Source organism: Sinocyclocheilus anshuiensis, unplaced genomic scaffold, assembly GCF_001515605.1.
Source record: "Sinocyclocheilus anshuiensis isolate Anshui unplaced genomic scaffold, SAMN03320099.WGS_v1.1 scaffold5819, whole genome shotgun sequence".
NCBI classification, from domain to species: domain Eukaryota; kingdom Metazoa; phylum Chordata; class Actinopteri; order Cypriniformes; family Cyprinidae; genus Sinocyclocheilus; species Sinocyclocheilus anshuiensis.
In genome coordinates this window covers 910-17862 of record NW_015546382.1, presented here as the reverse complement: position 1 = coordinate 17862, position 16953 = coordinate 910, and the positions used below count along the sequence as shown (strand labels likewise).

Sequence of the window (16953 nt, the reverse complement as noted above, 5' to 3'; positions counted from 1 at the left end):
ACTCTCACACACACTCTCACACACACTCTCACACACACACACACTAGTATTTGTAAATATTAAGCCGCAAAACTCCTATTTAAATATGAATTCTGCGTGTCTATGTGTTAATGAACGGCGCAGATGCACGGTTTTGTTTACTACTCGTACTGAAGCGCGCGTGACGCTTGCGGTGATATTAGCGTCTGCCGTCTCATTAATGAGGACATAAATACATGAACAATATCTCCAGAACTGCTCTGAGAGTCACTTCATCAGCATTTGACCGTTTCATTTGAGCAAAACTATCCTCATATCATACACGCACAGAAATGTAAAAGTATTCACGGAAACCCGTCAAAATAAAAGTTCGGTTTAACTTCAAGACACTGCTGCAGAAATATATTGCTATTGTTCAGTAGAATGTACGTAATAGGCTACTACTAAAATTAAAACCTTATTTTTAAGGAATAATCATACAATATTTATTCAGTGTTTTAATTGTAATATTAAATCCCTTTTAGTTTTCAAAAAATAAAATTTGTTTAATTTTCATTAATTAATAGATAACTTCAATTACTGTTTTATGCCTTAAAAATGTAAATACACAACACAGAATTTCTGAGGAAAAATCATTAGGCTATTGTAATAATAAATGAAACTTGTTTTTATGCTTTCAAATAATTAGACATGTTAAAATACAGAATTTGGTAACAATAAAACATAAGGTTGGAAAAAATAAAACATTTCATAGGGCCCTAAACATGTCATTTTTGTTAAACTTTTAATACATTGATGTTAAACTGTTTATGTTTCATGATTTTAATTAATTAGACATGCTTTTTGATTCATAAAATTTAATTTAACCATTAAATAGGAGAAAACGCAAAATGTTTGACCTCTCTCTTCACCGTTCCCAGATCTCAAACCTTAGACACAGTTTCTGAAGTAAAGAGTAAAGAAAATACTGAATAAACTTAGCCACCATGTTAAGACTTAACTAGTTTGACCAACTAGCAGCTGCCAAGAGAAAATTAGTCTTACTTTTCCAATACAAATCAATACAAATAAGACCAATCTACCTTTTCATAACTTAATTAAAAAAAGTTATAACCAGTCTAGAAGAAAAAATTAGATGACTAACTTTAAGCAAATCTCATGTAATTAATTAGACATGCTTTTTGATTCATAAAATTTAATTTAACCATTAAATAGGAGAAAACGCAAAATGTTTGACCTCTCTCTTCACCGTTCCCAGATCTCAAACCTTAGACACAGTTTCTGAAGTAAAGAGTAAAGAAAATACTGAATAAACCTAGCCACCATGTTAAGACTTAACTAGTTTGACCAACTAGCAGCTGCCAAGAGAAAATTAGTCTTACTTTTCCAATACAAATCAATACAAATAAGACCAATCTACCTTTTCATAACTTAATTAAAAAAAGTTATAACCAGTCTAGAAGAAAAAATTAGATGACTAACTTTAAGCAAATCTCATGGGTGACCTATTTTGATCTCAAAAAAGTGAGTTGCATCTATTCATGAAAAAATATATTCATTTATCATTTGATTCACTACTCAATAGGGTTCCCAGAAGAATAAATTGCGTAGCTTAGTATCTAATTAGTTTTGCTAAATTTAACCAGAGTAGTTGAGTAACTAACAACATTATTCGTTTTAGCAAACTGGTTAATTTGGAAAGTAGATTACAGTGAACCAGTTCACAGATTCACAGATTCATTTTTATTCATTACTCAGCAGTGTTCCCAGAAAAGTATATACTTTAAAGCAAAGCATTTAACTACTTTTGCAAAATAACTAACATGATTCAGTTTCCTAAATTGGATCATACAGAATCAAGGGTCTTAAAATACTGATTCACAGATTCATTTGATTCACTCAGTTCGCTCAGTCCATTTATTGACAGCCAAATATTTTAGTTAAAAACAGCTGTTCATTTTTATTTTTTATTTGTTTATTTTTGTGTGTGTGTGAATGTGTTTAGGTTTCATAATGTCACCCTCAATGAAATCCACGTATAAATCCATAATATTTCTTAAACTCTTTCTATCTTTCACTGCATCTACAAGCACATATGTGACCCTGGCGCACAAAAACAGTCATAAGGGTACATTTTTTTAAATTGAGATTTATGCATCATCTGAAATCTGAATAAATAGCTTTCCATTGATGTATGGTTTGTTATGATAGGACAATATTTGGCTGAGATACAACTACTTGAAAATCTGGAATCTGAGGGTGCAAAAAAATCTAAATATTGAGAAAATCACCTTTAAAGTTGTCCAAATTAAGTTCTCAGCAATGCATATTACTAATCAAAAATTAAGCTTTGATATATTTACGGTAGGAAGTTTACAAAATATCTTCATGGAACATGATCTTTACTTAATATCCTAATGATTTTTGGCATAAAAGAGAAATGGATAATTTTGACCCATATTTTGACCCAATTGCTATTGTTGGCTATGGCTACAAATATACCCTGCTTATAAGACTATAAATATAAGACTGCTTTGTGCTCCAGGGTCACAGATATTGTTTCTTTAAATAACACCAGTGTTGTTTCTTGTAACACAGCAAACTATTTTTCCCAACAGGCTAGTTTAACTACTTTAAATTAACAGTAGCTTGGCAAGATTAGGTTTTAAAGTCTTTTCCAGCGCAGATTTCTCATGTTTACAGCCATACATTGTTGCACAATCAAAAAAAAAATAAAATCCCTGAGCGACAGCATTAATCCTGACAATAACACTCTTAATAAAAGACTTCTGAGATTATAATGCAAAATTAAATTAAAATAAAATAAAAAATAATAAAATACATAAACAGGACGACTGACTGCGTGATGGAGTCTATTAGAATGCATAAAATTCTATGAGCATAAAATTCAAAATTTGAGCACAAAAATATATTTATATCATATGATTTATTTTTATAATTTATCATTCATTATATGAATTATTTTAAGCTTTAAACTATGATATTGTTCAGCAATATCACCAGCAGGAGTGCGGTTTTCCCAAATATCTGCACCATCGATTTATACAACAGTTCAATAAACAAGTTCATATTGTGTTATATTTTAGACACAATATTGTCTGTTTTGATCCATGTCATAAATGAAAATAGTTCCAATCAAAAATCCTTGCTTCGTTTCTGAATGAATCAGCCGTTTGAAGGATTTTTAAAATAATTTTATATTTCAATATTTGATTACACTTTATTTTGATAGTCCACTTTAGACATTCTAATAACTATTAAGTGACTTGTCAACTAATTCTTTTTAATTCGCAACTAACATGTACTAATTCTCAGAGTGGACTGTTAGGCTAGGTTTAGGGTTAGTAGAATAAGTTAACATATACTTGTGTTAGAAGATATTAAGCAGACAGTCTATTAATACTCTAATGACTGCTAGTTGACATGTAGTTGCAAAGTTATGCGTTTTTTAAACGCATTAATAGCCATTTATTATCATTAGTTTTGCATTAATTCTTTCTAAAGCAATTTTTTGCTATGTCTATTCAATGCTTTTCTCATTTAACACAATAATGACTTTGATCTTTTAGTGGCTAATTTCTCAGCCAAAATTGATGTGTGATTAATTTGGGATTAATTAATCAATGTCCACATTGTGTAATTAATTTGATTAAAATTTTAATCCCTTGAGAGCTCTATAATATAAACACCACTGCACTAAATGCAAATTTCTGGCTGTCTGTTGTGTTATATTTATTTTACCATTGTTATTTATGTTTCAATCGTTGTTTTGTTATTATTATCATTTGGATTTATTTTTATAATTTTCCTGAGTGTACATTTTTGTGTTTGTGAATTTTATGTTGTGCGGGAAATATGAGTTAAAAATAAAAATGTTCAATGACAAAAAACAAATGCACATTTCTGCTCTTTGCATATACAAGTGTGTTTATTCTCGACTTTTTTCTCGCAATTTAACGACTTTTTTCTCGAAATTTAATGAGTTTATCCTCAACATTTTATCTCGACTTTTTTTCTCGCAATTTAACAACTTTTTTCTCGTAATTTAATGAGTTTATCCTCAACATTTTATCTCGACTTTTTTTCTCGCAATTTAACAACTTTTTTCTCGTAATTTAATGAGTTTATTCTCAACATTTCATTTAAACTTTTTCTCGAAATTTAACGAGTTTTTTCTCGAAACAATGAGTTTATTCTCGAAATTTAATGAGTTTAATCTCAACATTTTATCTCGACTTATTTCTTGAAATTTAACTATTTTTTTCTCGAAATTTAACGACTTTAATCTCAAGATGGTTTTATTTTTTTATTATTGCTTGGCCCTAAATCCTCTTCCGTAGAAATGTTTCATTTTTAAATTTATTTATTTATTTTTATTTATTCCAAACATCTCTGATGCCTTTTTTATTTTTTACATTTTAAAATTTGAAATATTTGAAATGTTTAATTTTGACATTTATTTATTTAATCCAAACATCTCTGATGCCTTTTTTTTTTTTTTTACATTTTTACATTTAAAATGCAGGCCGCTTTATAAGATGTTTTATTGCTTTTATGTCTTCCAACATCCCATTTTTAATGCAAATCGTAACTCCTGCTCCAGCATCGGCTGGCGAAGCAGAGGAACAGGAAGTATGAGAGCGGAAACACGACCCAGAATGCTGTGCGTCTCACCGTGTCGTCTGAAGATCCTGGTGACCGTCTCGTACACGTACTGCTGGACTTTAGCAGTGTTGAAATGAAAACTGCCCTGCAGACAAACACAGGAAACACAGAGTCACTGATGGAGCTGATAAATAACAGCACAGCGCCACCTGCTGGTGTGGACACACTGTAAAAAATTATTTTGCTTAAATAAAACAAGCAAAAATATCTGCCAGTGGGGTAAGAAGAATAATCTTAATTCAAAGGCTAAACAAGATTATTTTTCTTGCCCCATTGGCAGATATTTTTGCTTGTTTTAAGGAAAAACTAACAGATTAACTAATAGATTATTTCTGATTCAGTGATAGTTTAGTTTCACTGAGATTCTATTATAGTTTTCATTTATATTTATATATATATTTTTTGTATTTTCCATTTTCATTTTAATTTTAGTTGAAGTTTTAATAATTTATGCTTTTGTCATTTATTCGTTCGTTTTTGTTTTTAAGTATGTCTATATAGTTTTTTAAATTTTTTTATTTCAGTTTTAGTTTTAGTTATTTTAGTACATCAAGTTAAACTAAATGAACATGAGAAATGTTGCATTGGCAACTAGCTAAAATAAAATAGAATTATTTTCATGGTGAAAACCATACTTAAATTATTAAAAAAATTTAGAAAGAAATTAAATAAATTGAAGACCTTTTTTTAAATATTCTAAAACTTTTACATTTAAAGTAGAAATTTTGAGCTTTAAGATATTTTAATTAATGCATTTCCTCTCCTAATGTTGTTAATTTATCATTCATCAGTGACTTTATTCTAAAGAAATCAATCAATCAATCTTTAGAGGTGTAACAATGCACTTATGTTTGTTAAGATTCGATTTATGTATGATTTATGTATGTTGTGATTTGTTTCGATACGATACTTTAACAAAGTCAAAATAGAGTTGAAAGGGTATGTTTTAATTATTACTTCTAATGCATACAATAAACAATTAACTAAAAGAAGTTAATCGACCAGAACAGAAATATTCAGTATTCTGCTTAGCTAAAAATACAGAATTCTGTTGCTAAATAAAATTTTAAAGTGTTAAATCTTATACTTCATTAAATAATGTATTTTATTTTTAATTTATTAATAATAATGAATAATACTAATTAAAATAACTAACATGGAAGCTCAAGTGTGTACCGTATTTGATGCGCTCTTTGTATGTGTTGATCATTGTTTATAAGTGAATAAAAGCCTAAATTAAATCTAAAATTAATTATTAAATTAAAAAATAACAGATCGTAGGAAAGTGCTACTTGCCGATTCTTTTTCACAAATTAAAAAATAAGTCTAAACTTTCATGTCGGGCTGAACTATACACGATAGATATGGTCATCATCCATGATACAAATTGCTGCATTTTTGTATTGTGATACATTGTGACATGACTATCATTCATTAAAATTTGCTCTTAAATGACTTTTCTTTTGCAGTGACATGTAGGCCCTCAAATTCTATTGGATAATGTAAAACCAGCAGGACACAGTACAAAAGTCTTGATCGCTGGTAATGTAAATGTGCATTTTATCCGTTCTGTGAGTCCTGGAGAGTGTTTTGAGCTCTTCTTCTACCTTGTGAATGTCGATGTCGTAAGTGAAGTCCATGACGGGCGAGATGTTCTGGGAGAAGAGCTGGTTGACCATGGTGCGGTAGGCTTTGCCGCTGACATTAGCCATGGTGTGCTGCAGCACCTCGTGCAGCTCGGACTCCTCCATCTGCGGCGGAGGAAGCAGATCGCTCTTCAGAAGCTCCACCGCCGTCGGTCGCAGCGCCGGATCGTGAGTCAACAGCCAGCTGATTACCTTCCTCTGTCAAAGAGAACACACGTGTGACCCTGCAGCACAAAAGCAGTCATAAGCAGCACAGGTATATTTGTAGCAATAGCCAACAATACATTGTATGGGTCACAATTATCAATTTTTCTTTTATGCCAAAAATCATTAGGATATTAAGTAAAGATCATGTTCCATGAAGATATTTTGTAGATTTCCTACCGTAAATACAGTATCTCACAGAAGTGAGTACACCCCTCACATTTTTTTTATATTTTATTATATCTTTTCATGTGACAAAACTGAAGAAAGCTCTGGTGAACTCCATGCCCAAGAGGGTTAAGGCAGTGCTGGAAAATAATGGTGGCCACACAAAATATTGACACTTTGGGCCCAATTTGGACATTTTCACTTAGGGGTGTACTCACTTTTGTGGCCAGCGGTTTAGACATTAATGGCTGTGTGTTGAGTTATTTTGAGGGGACAGCAAATTTACACTGTTATACAAGCTGTACACTCACTACTTTACATTGTAGCAAAGTGTCATTTCTTCAGTGTAGTCACATGAAAAGATATAATATGTACAAAAATGTGAGGGTGTGAGATACTGTATATTAAAACTTATAGAACTTCATTTGGACAACTTTAAAGATGATTTTCTCAATATTTAGATTTTTTTGCACCCTCAGATTCCAGATTTTCAAATAGTTGTATCTCGACCAAATATTGTCCTATCCTAACATATAGGCCTATCCTTATTTATTCAGCTTTCAGATGATGTATTACGAGTGGTTTTGTGGTCCAGGGTCTAATATATGGATGTTTCAAACTTACCTGCATTTCACTCTCGTTCTCGTTAAAGTCTTCAGGGAAATTAATCGACTCCTGCAGGACAAATAGAGATGCGTTAGGAACAAGTGATAAGACGACATTTGCAAAAAAGAACATTTGTTTGTTTTTTTAGATCACAGTGGCACTGCATGGAAAACGTATATACTATCAATCAAAAGTATGGAATAATTTAAATGTTATCAATATTTTTGAAAGAAGTCTCTTCTGCTCACCGAGGCTGCATTTACTTGATTAAAAATACAGTAAAAACAGTGAAATATTTTTACAATTTAACACAGCTGTTTTCTGTGTGAATATGTGTTAAACTGTAATTTATTTCTGTGATTAAAGCTGTATTTTCAGCATCATTACTCCAGTCTTCAGTGTCACATGATCTTCAGAAATCATTCTAATATGCTGATTTGCTGAATGAATGTGTTTGTAACAGATGTGTGCTTTGGTGTTTGATGGGACTCACTTTCCTGAGTTGACTGAGCACAAAGATGCGTTCAGATGCTGTGCTCATGGGTCTGTAAGACATCTCGAACAAGATGATGCCCAGACTGAACAGATCCACCTTCTACAGACACACAGACACCAGGCTTATTACGGTTAACTAAAACTAAAACCATTTAAAAATGTTCCTTACTTGAAATAAAATTTAACAAATAAAATAGCATATAAAAAAAAATTACATTCTATTTCAGCTAGTTGCCAAGGCAACATTTCTCTCTTTCATTTAAACTTGATGTTCTAAAATAATTCAAACTAAAACCAATAAAAAATAAATTAAAAACTACATAGACGTGTGACCCTGTAGCACAAAACCAGTCTTAAAGGAACACTCCACTATTTTTGAAAATAGGCTCATTTTCCAGCTCCCCTAGAGTTAAACAGTTGAGTTTTACCGTTTTCGAATCCATTCAGCCGATCTCCGGGTCTGGCGGTAGCACTTTTAGCTGTAACTTAGCATAGATCATTGAATCTGATTAGACCGTTAGCATCTCGCTCAAAAATGACCAAAGAGTTTCGATATTTTTCCTGTTTAAAACTTGACTCTTCTGTAGTTACATCGTGTACTAAGACCGACGGATAAAAATAAAAGCACTTTATTTGCTCTGGCGATTATTACGCCAGAATGAGAGTATAGTTCCTAGCCATATCGGCCAATTGCCAAAAATACATTGCATGTAAATTATAGATTTTTCTTTTATGCCAAAAATCATTAGAATATTAATTAAATATCATGTTCCATGAAGATATTTTGAAAATTTCCTACCGTAAATATATCAAAACTTAATTTTTGATTTGTAATATGCATTGCTAAGAACTTAATTTGGACAACTTTAAAGATGATTTTCTCAATATTTCGATTTTTTTGCGCCCTCAGATTCCAGATTTTCAAATAGTTGTATCTTGGCCAAATATTGCCCTATCCTAACAAACCATACATCAATGGAAAGATTATTTATTTATAATAAATATATGTATAAATCTCAATTTCAAATTGACCCTTATGACTGGTTTTGTGGTCTAGGGTCACATATAAAGATTAAAAAGCAGTGGTCCAAAAATCGATCCCTGAGGAACCCCACATTCAGCTTTCAGATGATGTATAAATCTCAATGTCGAAAAATTGACACTTATGACTGGTTTTGTGGTCCAGGGTCACATTTATTTAAAAAAAGTAATAAAAATGACAAAATACACAACTAAAATTGTAACAAACTAAAATGAAAACAGAAAATGATACAAAAATAACACTGAAACACACAAACACCATCATTATACACAGAAAGTGAGTAAAACAGCAGTCTGGATGAAGGTTGTTTAATACCTGGTTATAAGTGGCTTTAGTGTTTCCTTGAACCTCTGGACCGACATAAAGAGCCGTACCAACCATACCAGTAATGTTATCTGTGAAATAAAGTTTAAAAAACAAACAAATATGAGCACAGCAAAAAAAGAAAAATGTTTTTTTTAGCTTATTGTGTAACCAAAATACCAATAACAACTGGGGGGGGGAAATAAATAAATAAAAAACAAAAAACGTTATGCATAATGCAGGACTTTTAATTATAAACAAGCCCGAAATACACTGGGACTCTTATTTTGACATGCCTATGCTTTACTATTGCTAACATGAGAGAGAAAAACATCTGGTCAGAGTAACTGATCAGGGTTTTCACCTGTTGGATCTGGTTTTGGGTCAAACCCTGAGTTGCTTTCCTCCACCTCTAGTTTACCTGCAGCCTGAAACACGGCATATTAAACCAAATTACCAAACAGCATTACGAAATAGACAAGTTAAGTCTGCCAATCAGAGATAATTCTCATTAATTTCATGAATAATGCATTTTCTGAGCATGCATTTGTCCAGTGCTCATATAAAGGATCAAAACTGCTTCTATGTGTCAATCTACGGCACACATACAGTTATTTATCAACACATGCATGCAATGCTCTCATGTGCATAAAGCATGCATAAAGCACATGCAGTACCACATTAGCAGGATGATCCGTCGCCAGGCCGAAGTCTCCGATCTTCACGTGATCCTGAGAATCCAGGAAGATATTGACAGGCTTCAGGTCTCTGTGGATCATTCCCTGTTAAGAGAGACATTATACCACAGTCATTTCTCATAAGCTGATAACTTTTTATTTATGCAGCCCTTTCGATTCAAAATTAAGTGAAGAAGAAAGGAACAAAGGCTAAAAATAAATACATTTTTAAAAAATCATAATTAAAAAAAAAAAAAAAAAAATGTAAAAGGTATGAAAGATATTTGGACTAACTAATAAAAATATTCAAACCTTTACATTAAAAAAAAATAAATAAATAGAGTATCAGATTTTTGGAATAAACAGAAAAAAATAATTTAACTTATAATGTCAAAATTTCAAACATTTTAAATGTAAAAATGTAAAAAAATAAAACTGGCATCAGAGATGTTTGGAATAAATAAAAATTAATTAATTAATTTAACAATTAAACATTTCACATATTTCAAATTTAAAAATGTAAAAAATAAAAAAAGGCATCCGAGATCTTTGAAATAAATAATAATAAAAAAAAAAATTATTAAAAAATTAAACATTTCAAATACTTCAAATTTAAAAATGTAAAAAATAAAAAAGGGCATCAGATATGTTTGGAATAAATAAATAAATTTAAAAATTAAACATTTCAAATATTTCAAATTTAAAAATGTAAAAAATAAAAAAGGGCATCAGATATGTTTGGAATAAATAAATAAATTTAAAAATTAAACATTTCAAATATTTCAAATTTAAAAATGTAAAAAATAAAAAAGGGCATCAGATATGTTTGGAATAAATAAATAAAAAAATGTAAACATTTAATTAAAAAATGTAAAATTTTCAAACATTTTAAATTTAAAAATGTAAAAAATAAAAAAGGGCATCAGAGATGCTTGGAATAAATAAATAAATTTAAAAATTAAACATTTCAAATATTTCAAATTTAAAAATGTAAAAAATTTAAAAAGGCATCCGAGATCTTTGAAATAAATAATAAAAAAAATTCCAAACATTTAAAATTTTAAAATGTGAAAACTAAAAAGGCATCAGAGATGTTTGGAATAAATAATAATAACAATAAATAAATTTAATTTAATAATAAAAAATTTCAAACATCTAAAATTTAAAAATAGCTTGAAGTGCTTTAATTTTCCACATGTTTTCCAGAGTCAGTTCACCTGCTCGTGGATGTAGGACAGACCGTCCAGAATCTCCCTGAAGAGCCTCCAGAGGCGACTGACGTCTTGATACAAGCCCTGATCGATCGTGTCTCTCAAAGTGCTTTTTTCACAGTATTCCATCTGAACAGACAGAAGAGACACTTAAACACCATTGAGCTGCAACACAGCCTCGCACTGAGCCTCAGTGTTCATGAACGCACCTGTATGTACAGGTAATGCGCGATCAGCAGCGGCTTCTCCGAGTCGGAGCTCTCCAGCGGATCTGCTGCTTTCTCCTGCAGAGAAACAACATGAACTCTGCTGTTCACAAGGCAATATCATCCCATACTTATGTGATTTAGAAACTACATCTAATAACAGCGGTTTCATTAGTCATAGTTCCAGATGAAAAATCAAGATAAATCAGTGCGTCTCAAATCTTTTGAGGAGCGTTTGTTTCCAGAAGCTTTACTTTCACTGTTCCTCAGCGGAGGAATGATCTTCACAAGCCTCCAGAACATCTCACATCTTCTGAGGAGCCTTTATTTCTTCAGCTCTCAATCACTGCATTATATGTTTGGAGCATTTCAATCTCATCTTACTGAGACAGATTACTGGAGATATAGAGCGATGACTGATATTTAGATCATTTTATTTCAGTATCTGCTGCACTGTTATAAAGATCTCATTGATGTGCATTACAAGCATCAGAATTTCATCATAGCATCTGCAGCAAATTCATATTTTTGTCTCTGAATAAAACTGAGCGTTTTTTTCCCTAAACATAATTTAGGGATTCCAGATATTTAGATTCTCAGATTCCAGATTTTCAAATAGTTGTATCTCGGCCAAATATTGTCCTATCCTAACAAACCATACATCAATGGAAAGATGATGAAAAATTGACACTTAAGACATAATTAATATAAAGTGGGACAGAGATTTTGTTTTACTTAATAATATGTAATTTAAGAACTGCAGACCTGCAGCACACTGGCGTCTCCGTTGTCGAAGATGATGTCGCTCTCCGAGTCGCTGTCAGGAGGGCTGTGTGGAAACACAGAAGCAGGTCAGAGATGCACACTTCATCATCATCACAGACAGCGTCTCGACAGCAGAAGCTCACAGGAAGGAGGGACAGAAGACATCCTCCTCTTCATCATCATCCTCCTCGTCGTCGGTGGAGTCTGCAGCGCTGCATTTAGCGCTGGACGATCTCTCCAGAGACGTGCTCCACTCCACTGAGCTGGCGAGGGCCGGCGGAGGAGCGTCGTCCTCGATGTTGTCCATCAGTCCCAGCTCGTTTCGCTCCGGAGCCGTGGGTCGCTGCGGTCGCTCGGGGCTGCTGACGGTCTCGGAGCTGTCGCTGGATACGGCTCCGGTCGCCGGCGTCTCATGCCGCTCGATCCAGGCGTTATAATAACGCACGATGTTCTCGTGGTTGAGTCGTGACAGCAGCGTCACCTCGCCTTTGATCCGCCGGAACTGTTTGCTAGCCGGGTTCACCTGGATCCGCTTGACCGCGTAATAACAGCCATCCAGCTTATTCTGAACCTGAACGGGACAAACACAGACACATGAAGAACTAGAGGAGCAGGACAGAGAACTATGAGCTAGGGCTGTCAAAATTGCTGAAAAAAAACTTATTCAAATTCATAATGCATAATTTCAGTTAGGGTGAAGAAAAGCTTTTGGCTTCTCTCCTGAGGCCACAAGAGGGCGCATCGAGCAGAATATTACTAATGCACGTTTATTACGATTGCACAATTAATCGAATTTCTAATCGCGATTACAATTACGGATGCCACAATTACGTAATCGTTCAAAGCGGCAATTAATCGTTCAGAGTCCACTTATGTTATTCTGCACGCTTAAGATGCATTTTTTTCTTTCTACATGCTATCTTAAGGGTTTTTCCATTGTTTTAGTTTTAGTATAACATTATAATACCATACATATTTTTACTTTTTTTATAATTTAAAGAAGAAACCAATCCGATGTATAGTTGACATTTGAGGCTTAATACTATAGAAAAGCACTAAAGGTTTTTCAGTTAAGAGTGTTTTCAGCTTGTTTATTTTCATATAAAAATACGGCATGCAGTTGCATCAAGCAATGGTATAAACATCATTCAATGTAAATTGTGATAATCGTAATTACAATTTCAAGGGAATAATCGACAATTATGATTTTTGTCATAATCGTGCAGCCCTAACGTTTATTCAAAGCATAAGATAACATGACTATCTGTGAAAAATGTTTAAAATAATGTTTATAAACCAATTATAATGAATTAAGTTATAAACAAAAAAGCATCATGTTTGTATGTATAGTTTAATACAAAGGGCCGAAAGCCAATCACAAAGAGTAGTTTTTCATTTAAAAACATGAGATGCAGTGGGATGGGAAAAACCCGCCATAAAGTCTCGAGATATGTTTTTTTCAAAGTTAAACTTGCATTAATTTTACATGGCTTTCTAAACATTTTCAAAGTTGACAAAAGTTCAAAGAAAGTTCAAAGAACTTGCATTAATTTTACATGGCTTTCCAAACATGCGGTTCTCGAGTGCAACGGTGATAGATGCGCGAAATATGCGTTCTGTGTGAACGGCTTGGTTTCAGTTTTGATGTAAACAAGATCTTCTCCGCATTGATGTTCTCTTTTCCCGCAATATTTTTAATGAACAACGTAGCAGCGCCGCGTCTAGTGGCTTCTACTGGACAGGCTAACAAAAACATTATAATGCAACGACACTTACATCGTCAATAGGATATTTATTAAAAATTATTATAAAATATTATTTTATACTTAAAGTAATATAATATTTTTATTAAAAAAATTTCTATGCAGAAGCATAACTAAATTATAAATTATTAAATTTATAAATTTATATTTGTACTTAATAGAATACAAAATAATAATAAGCTTCATATGTAAATAGTTATAATACTGCTGTTCAAAATTATTTTTATTTTCTACGCAGCTGCATAATTATAAATTATATTATTATCCAATTTTACTATATTAATATAATATATAAAGCAACATAATACTTCTCATAATAATAATAATACTAATTAGCATATTCTAATATAAGTAATATAAAAATAATATTTAGCCTTATGTTAAAGATTTATAATATCACAGTTCAAAAAAAAATTTTATTTTCTATGCAGATGCATTACTAAACTATAAATTACATTATAAATTATATTATTAAATACTCATTTTTTTACTTTATATAAGTATCATAATAATATTCAGCCTTATAATCATAAAGATTCATTCTTTCCAAACAGAGCCATTCAAATCATCTGCTGAAAATTGCTGTCGTTTTTCATATCACAGAAAATCAAATGTCTCTTTTTTTACTAGAGCTGCACAATACTGTCACTTAAGACTCGCAAGCTCCAAGTCTAGTTTCTCACATCTCACAGATGATCGCAGGATGTAGGAAACAGGCACAGAAGTAGTATGTTTATTATTAATGAATCTGTTAAACAGAGAGATAGAAGACGTCTGACCTTTATAACAGCCCCGAACGCTCCCTTCCCCAGCAGCTGCAGCTCTGAGAACTCGTTGTAGTAGCGCGAGAACTGCTTCTGCACCTCCGTACTGAAGGGGGCGCTGAGGAGGTGACTGCATGGGACGATCGTGGAGGCGAAATCAACACCCGTGTCTGAGGAGCAAACACACACAGAACTCATTACAGAAATGTGTCATGCCCATTCAAACCGAGGGGCATGTGCAGGCAGATTTTTGAGCCAAGTGGATTTTGAATGCAGCTTCCAAAAGACAAAAAATAGCCGAATAATATTTATAATATATCAGACGCGTTTGTACAGCGCTGCACATTAAAAACCAATCACACATTATTCTGTTGAGCTTATGAATGTAACAGCCAATCAGAGGCGTTCAGATGAGTCATCGCTGAAATGCTGGTGGGGTTCACCAGCATTCAATCATGTGGGGTTCCTCAGGGATCAGTTTTAGGACCACTGCTTTTTAATCTTTATATGTGACCCTGGACCACAAAACCAGTCATAAGGTCAATATTTTGAAATTGAGATTAATACATAATCTGAAAGCTGAATAAATCAATACACCATTGATGTATGGTTTGTTAGGATAGGACAATATTTGGCTGAGATACAACTATTTTAAAATCTGGAATCTGAGGGTGCAAAAAAATCTAAATAGAGAAAATCGCCTTTAAAGTTGTCCAAATTAAGTTCTTAGCAATGCATATTACTAATCAAAAATTACGTTTTAATATATTTACGGTAGGAAATTTACAAAATATATTCATGGAACATGATCTTTACTTAATATCCTAATGATTTTTGGCATAAAAGAAAAATTGATCATTTTGACCCATACAATGTATTGTTGGCTATTGCTACAAATATACCCCAGCGACTTAAGACTGCTTTTGTGCTCCAGGGTCACAGATGTTACCTTTTGGTCACATTATCAGGAGGCATGGTATTTCTTTTCATTGTTATGCTGATAACACAGTTGTATGTAGCCGTGTCTCCTGATGATCCTCTTCAACTTGACTCACTTGCAAATTGCATCCAAGACATAAAGGACTGGATGTCACAAAATTTTTCACAACTCAACCAAGATAAAACTGAAGTTTTGATTATTGGATCAAAAGCGCAGAGAGAAAAATTGACCCCTAAATTAAATATACTAGGACTGAATCCAAGCCAAGTGGCTAAAAATTTAGGAATTGTCTTTGATTCAGATTTTAACTTTAAAGCTCACGTACGTTATATTAGAAAAACTGCATTTTATCATCTGAAGAACATTGCCAAAGTAAGACCATTTCTCTCTCTGAGCAATACAGAACAATTAATGCATGCATTTATGACTATTGTAATGCCCTCCTTTCAGGTCTACCAAAGAATACAATTAATCGACTACAACTAATACAAAATACTGCTGCTAGAATATTGACAAAGGCCAAAAAGAGAGATCGCATTGCACTTGTATTAAAGTCATTACACTAGTTACCTGTTAGCATTCGTATTGATTTTAAAAATAGTTTATTAGTTTATAAGGCATTGCACGGACTTGCTCCAGACTATCTTTCCAAAATGCTTATAGTATATGAACCCAGAAGGACTCTCAGGTCTTCAGATTCTTTTCTTCTAACTGTACCTTATAGTAGAACTAAAAAATTTGGTGATGCTGCTTTTAGCCGTTATGCTTGACATAGGATGTGCTGAAAATATTTTAATGTTTTAAGTCTAAATTAAAAACGTCTTTTTTTAGTCTGGCCTTCCTGTAATGTAATGTGTTTTGTTTTTCCTTCTTTTTTAATACCTTTGCTTTATATTTTATATTTTATCTATCTATATTTTACATTTTGTTCTTGTATTTTAATGGGTTTATTTCTATTTTGTATTTGGTGCATTTCTTTTGCTTCAGTGATTTTAAGTGTGCTTAAAATGTTATTTGCTCTCTTTCTGTATAGTGAAAGTGTTATAATTAGTAAATTACAATGTTTTTATTAAATTAACATTAAATACAAAGTCAGTCGTATTTAAAAGTATTTTATGGCATGACACCCATATCTGCTACTTAAGTAAAAAGACAGGTTTTTATGCATATTTAATAGATTACACTATTAGCAGGGGTGCACATAATTTTTTCAGCCTGGTTCTCATAAGATAATAATAAAGTGTGATAATACTACCGTATTGGCCCGAATATAAGACGACCCTGATTATAAGACAACCCCCCTTTTTCCAGATGTACCTTTTGGAAAAAGGCTTTTTAAAAACCAAATCTTGTTTTTTCTCAGTAAAACACATTTTGTCTTCAATTATTTTCATATTGCATATTTTTCCTATTTGAATTTTTGTTTTGAAAGTATGGTAAAAACTGGTAAAATGTACCAACTATCACATTTAAAAAATATACACTTTTTGATATACCA

At 32.3% G+C, this 16953-nt stretch overlaps 1 protein-coding gene across 1 annotated transcript; it reads right to left on the bottom strand.

Annotated features, from left to right (window-relative positions):
* Positions 1-4552: 4552 nt before the first annotated feature.
* LOC107701584 (eIF-2-alpha kinase GCN2-like) lies at positions 4553-14713 on the bottom strand. The gene is made up of 12 exons (XM_016503631.1): positions 14531-14713; positions 12132-12559; positions 11989-12052; positions 11227-11301; positions 11024-11146; positions 9807-9911; positions 9494-9557; positions 9142-9221; positions 7783-7884; positions 7308-7358; positions 6273-6509; positions 4553-4750 (listed from the first exon to the last, which is right to left on the bottom strand). Exons 1-12 carry the CDS (start codon positions 14711-14713, stop codon positions 4553-4555), a joined length of 1710 nt encoding a protein of 569 aa, XP_016359117.1.
* Positions 14714-16953: the final 2240 nt, after the last annotated feature.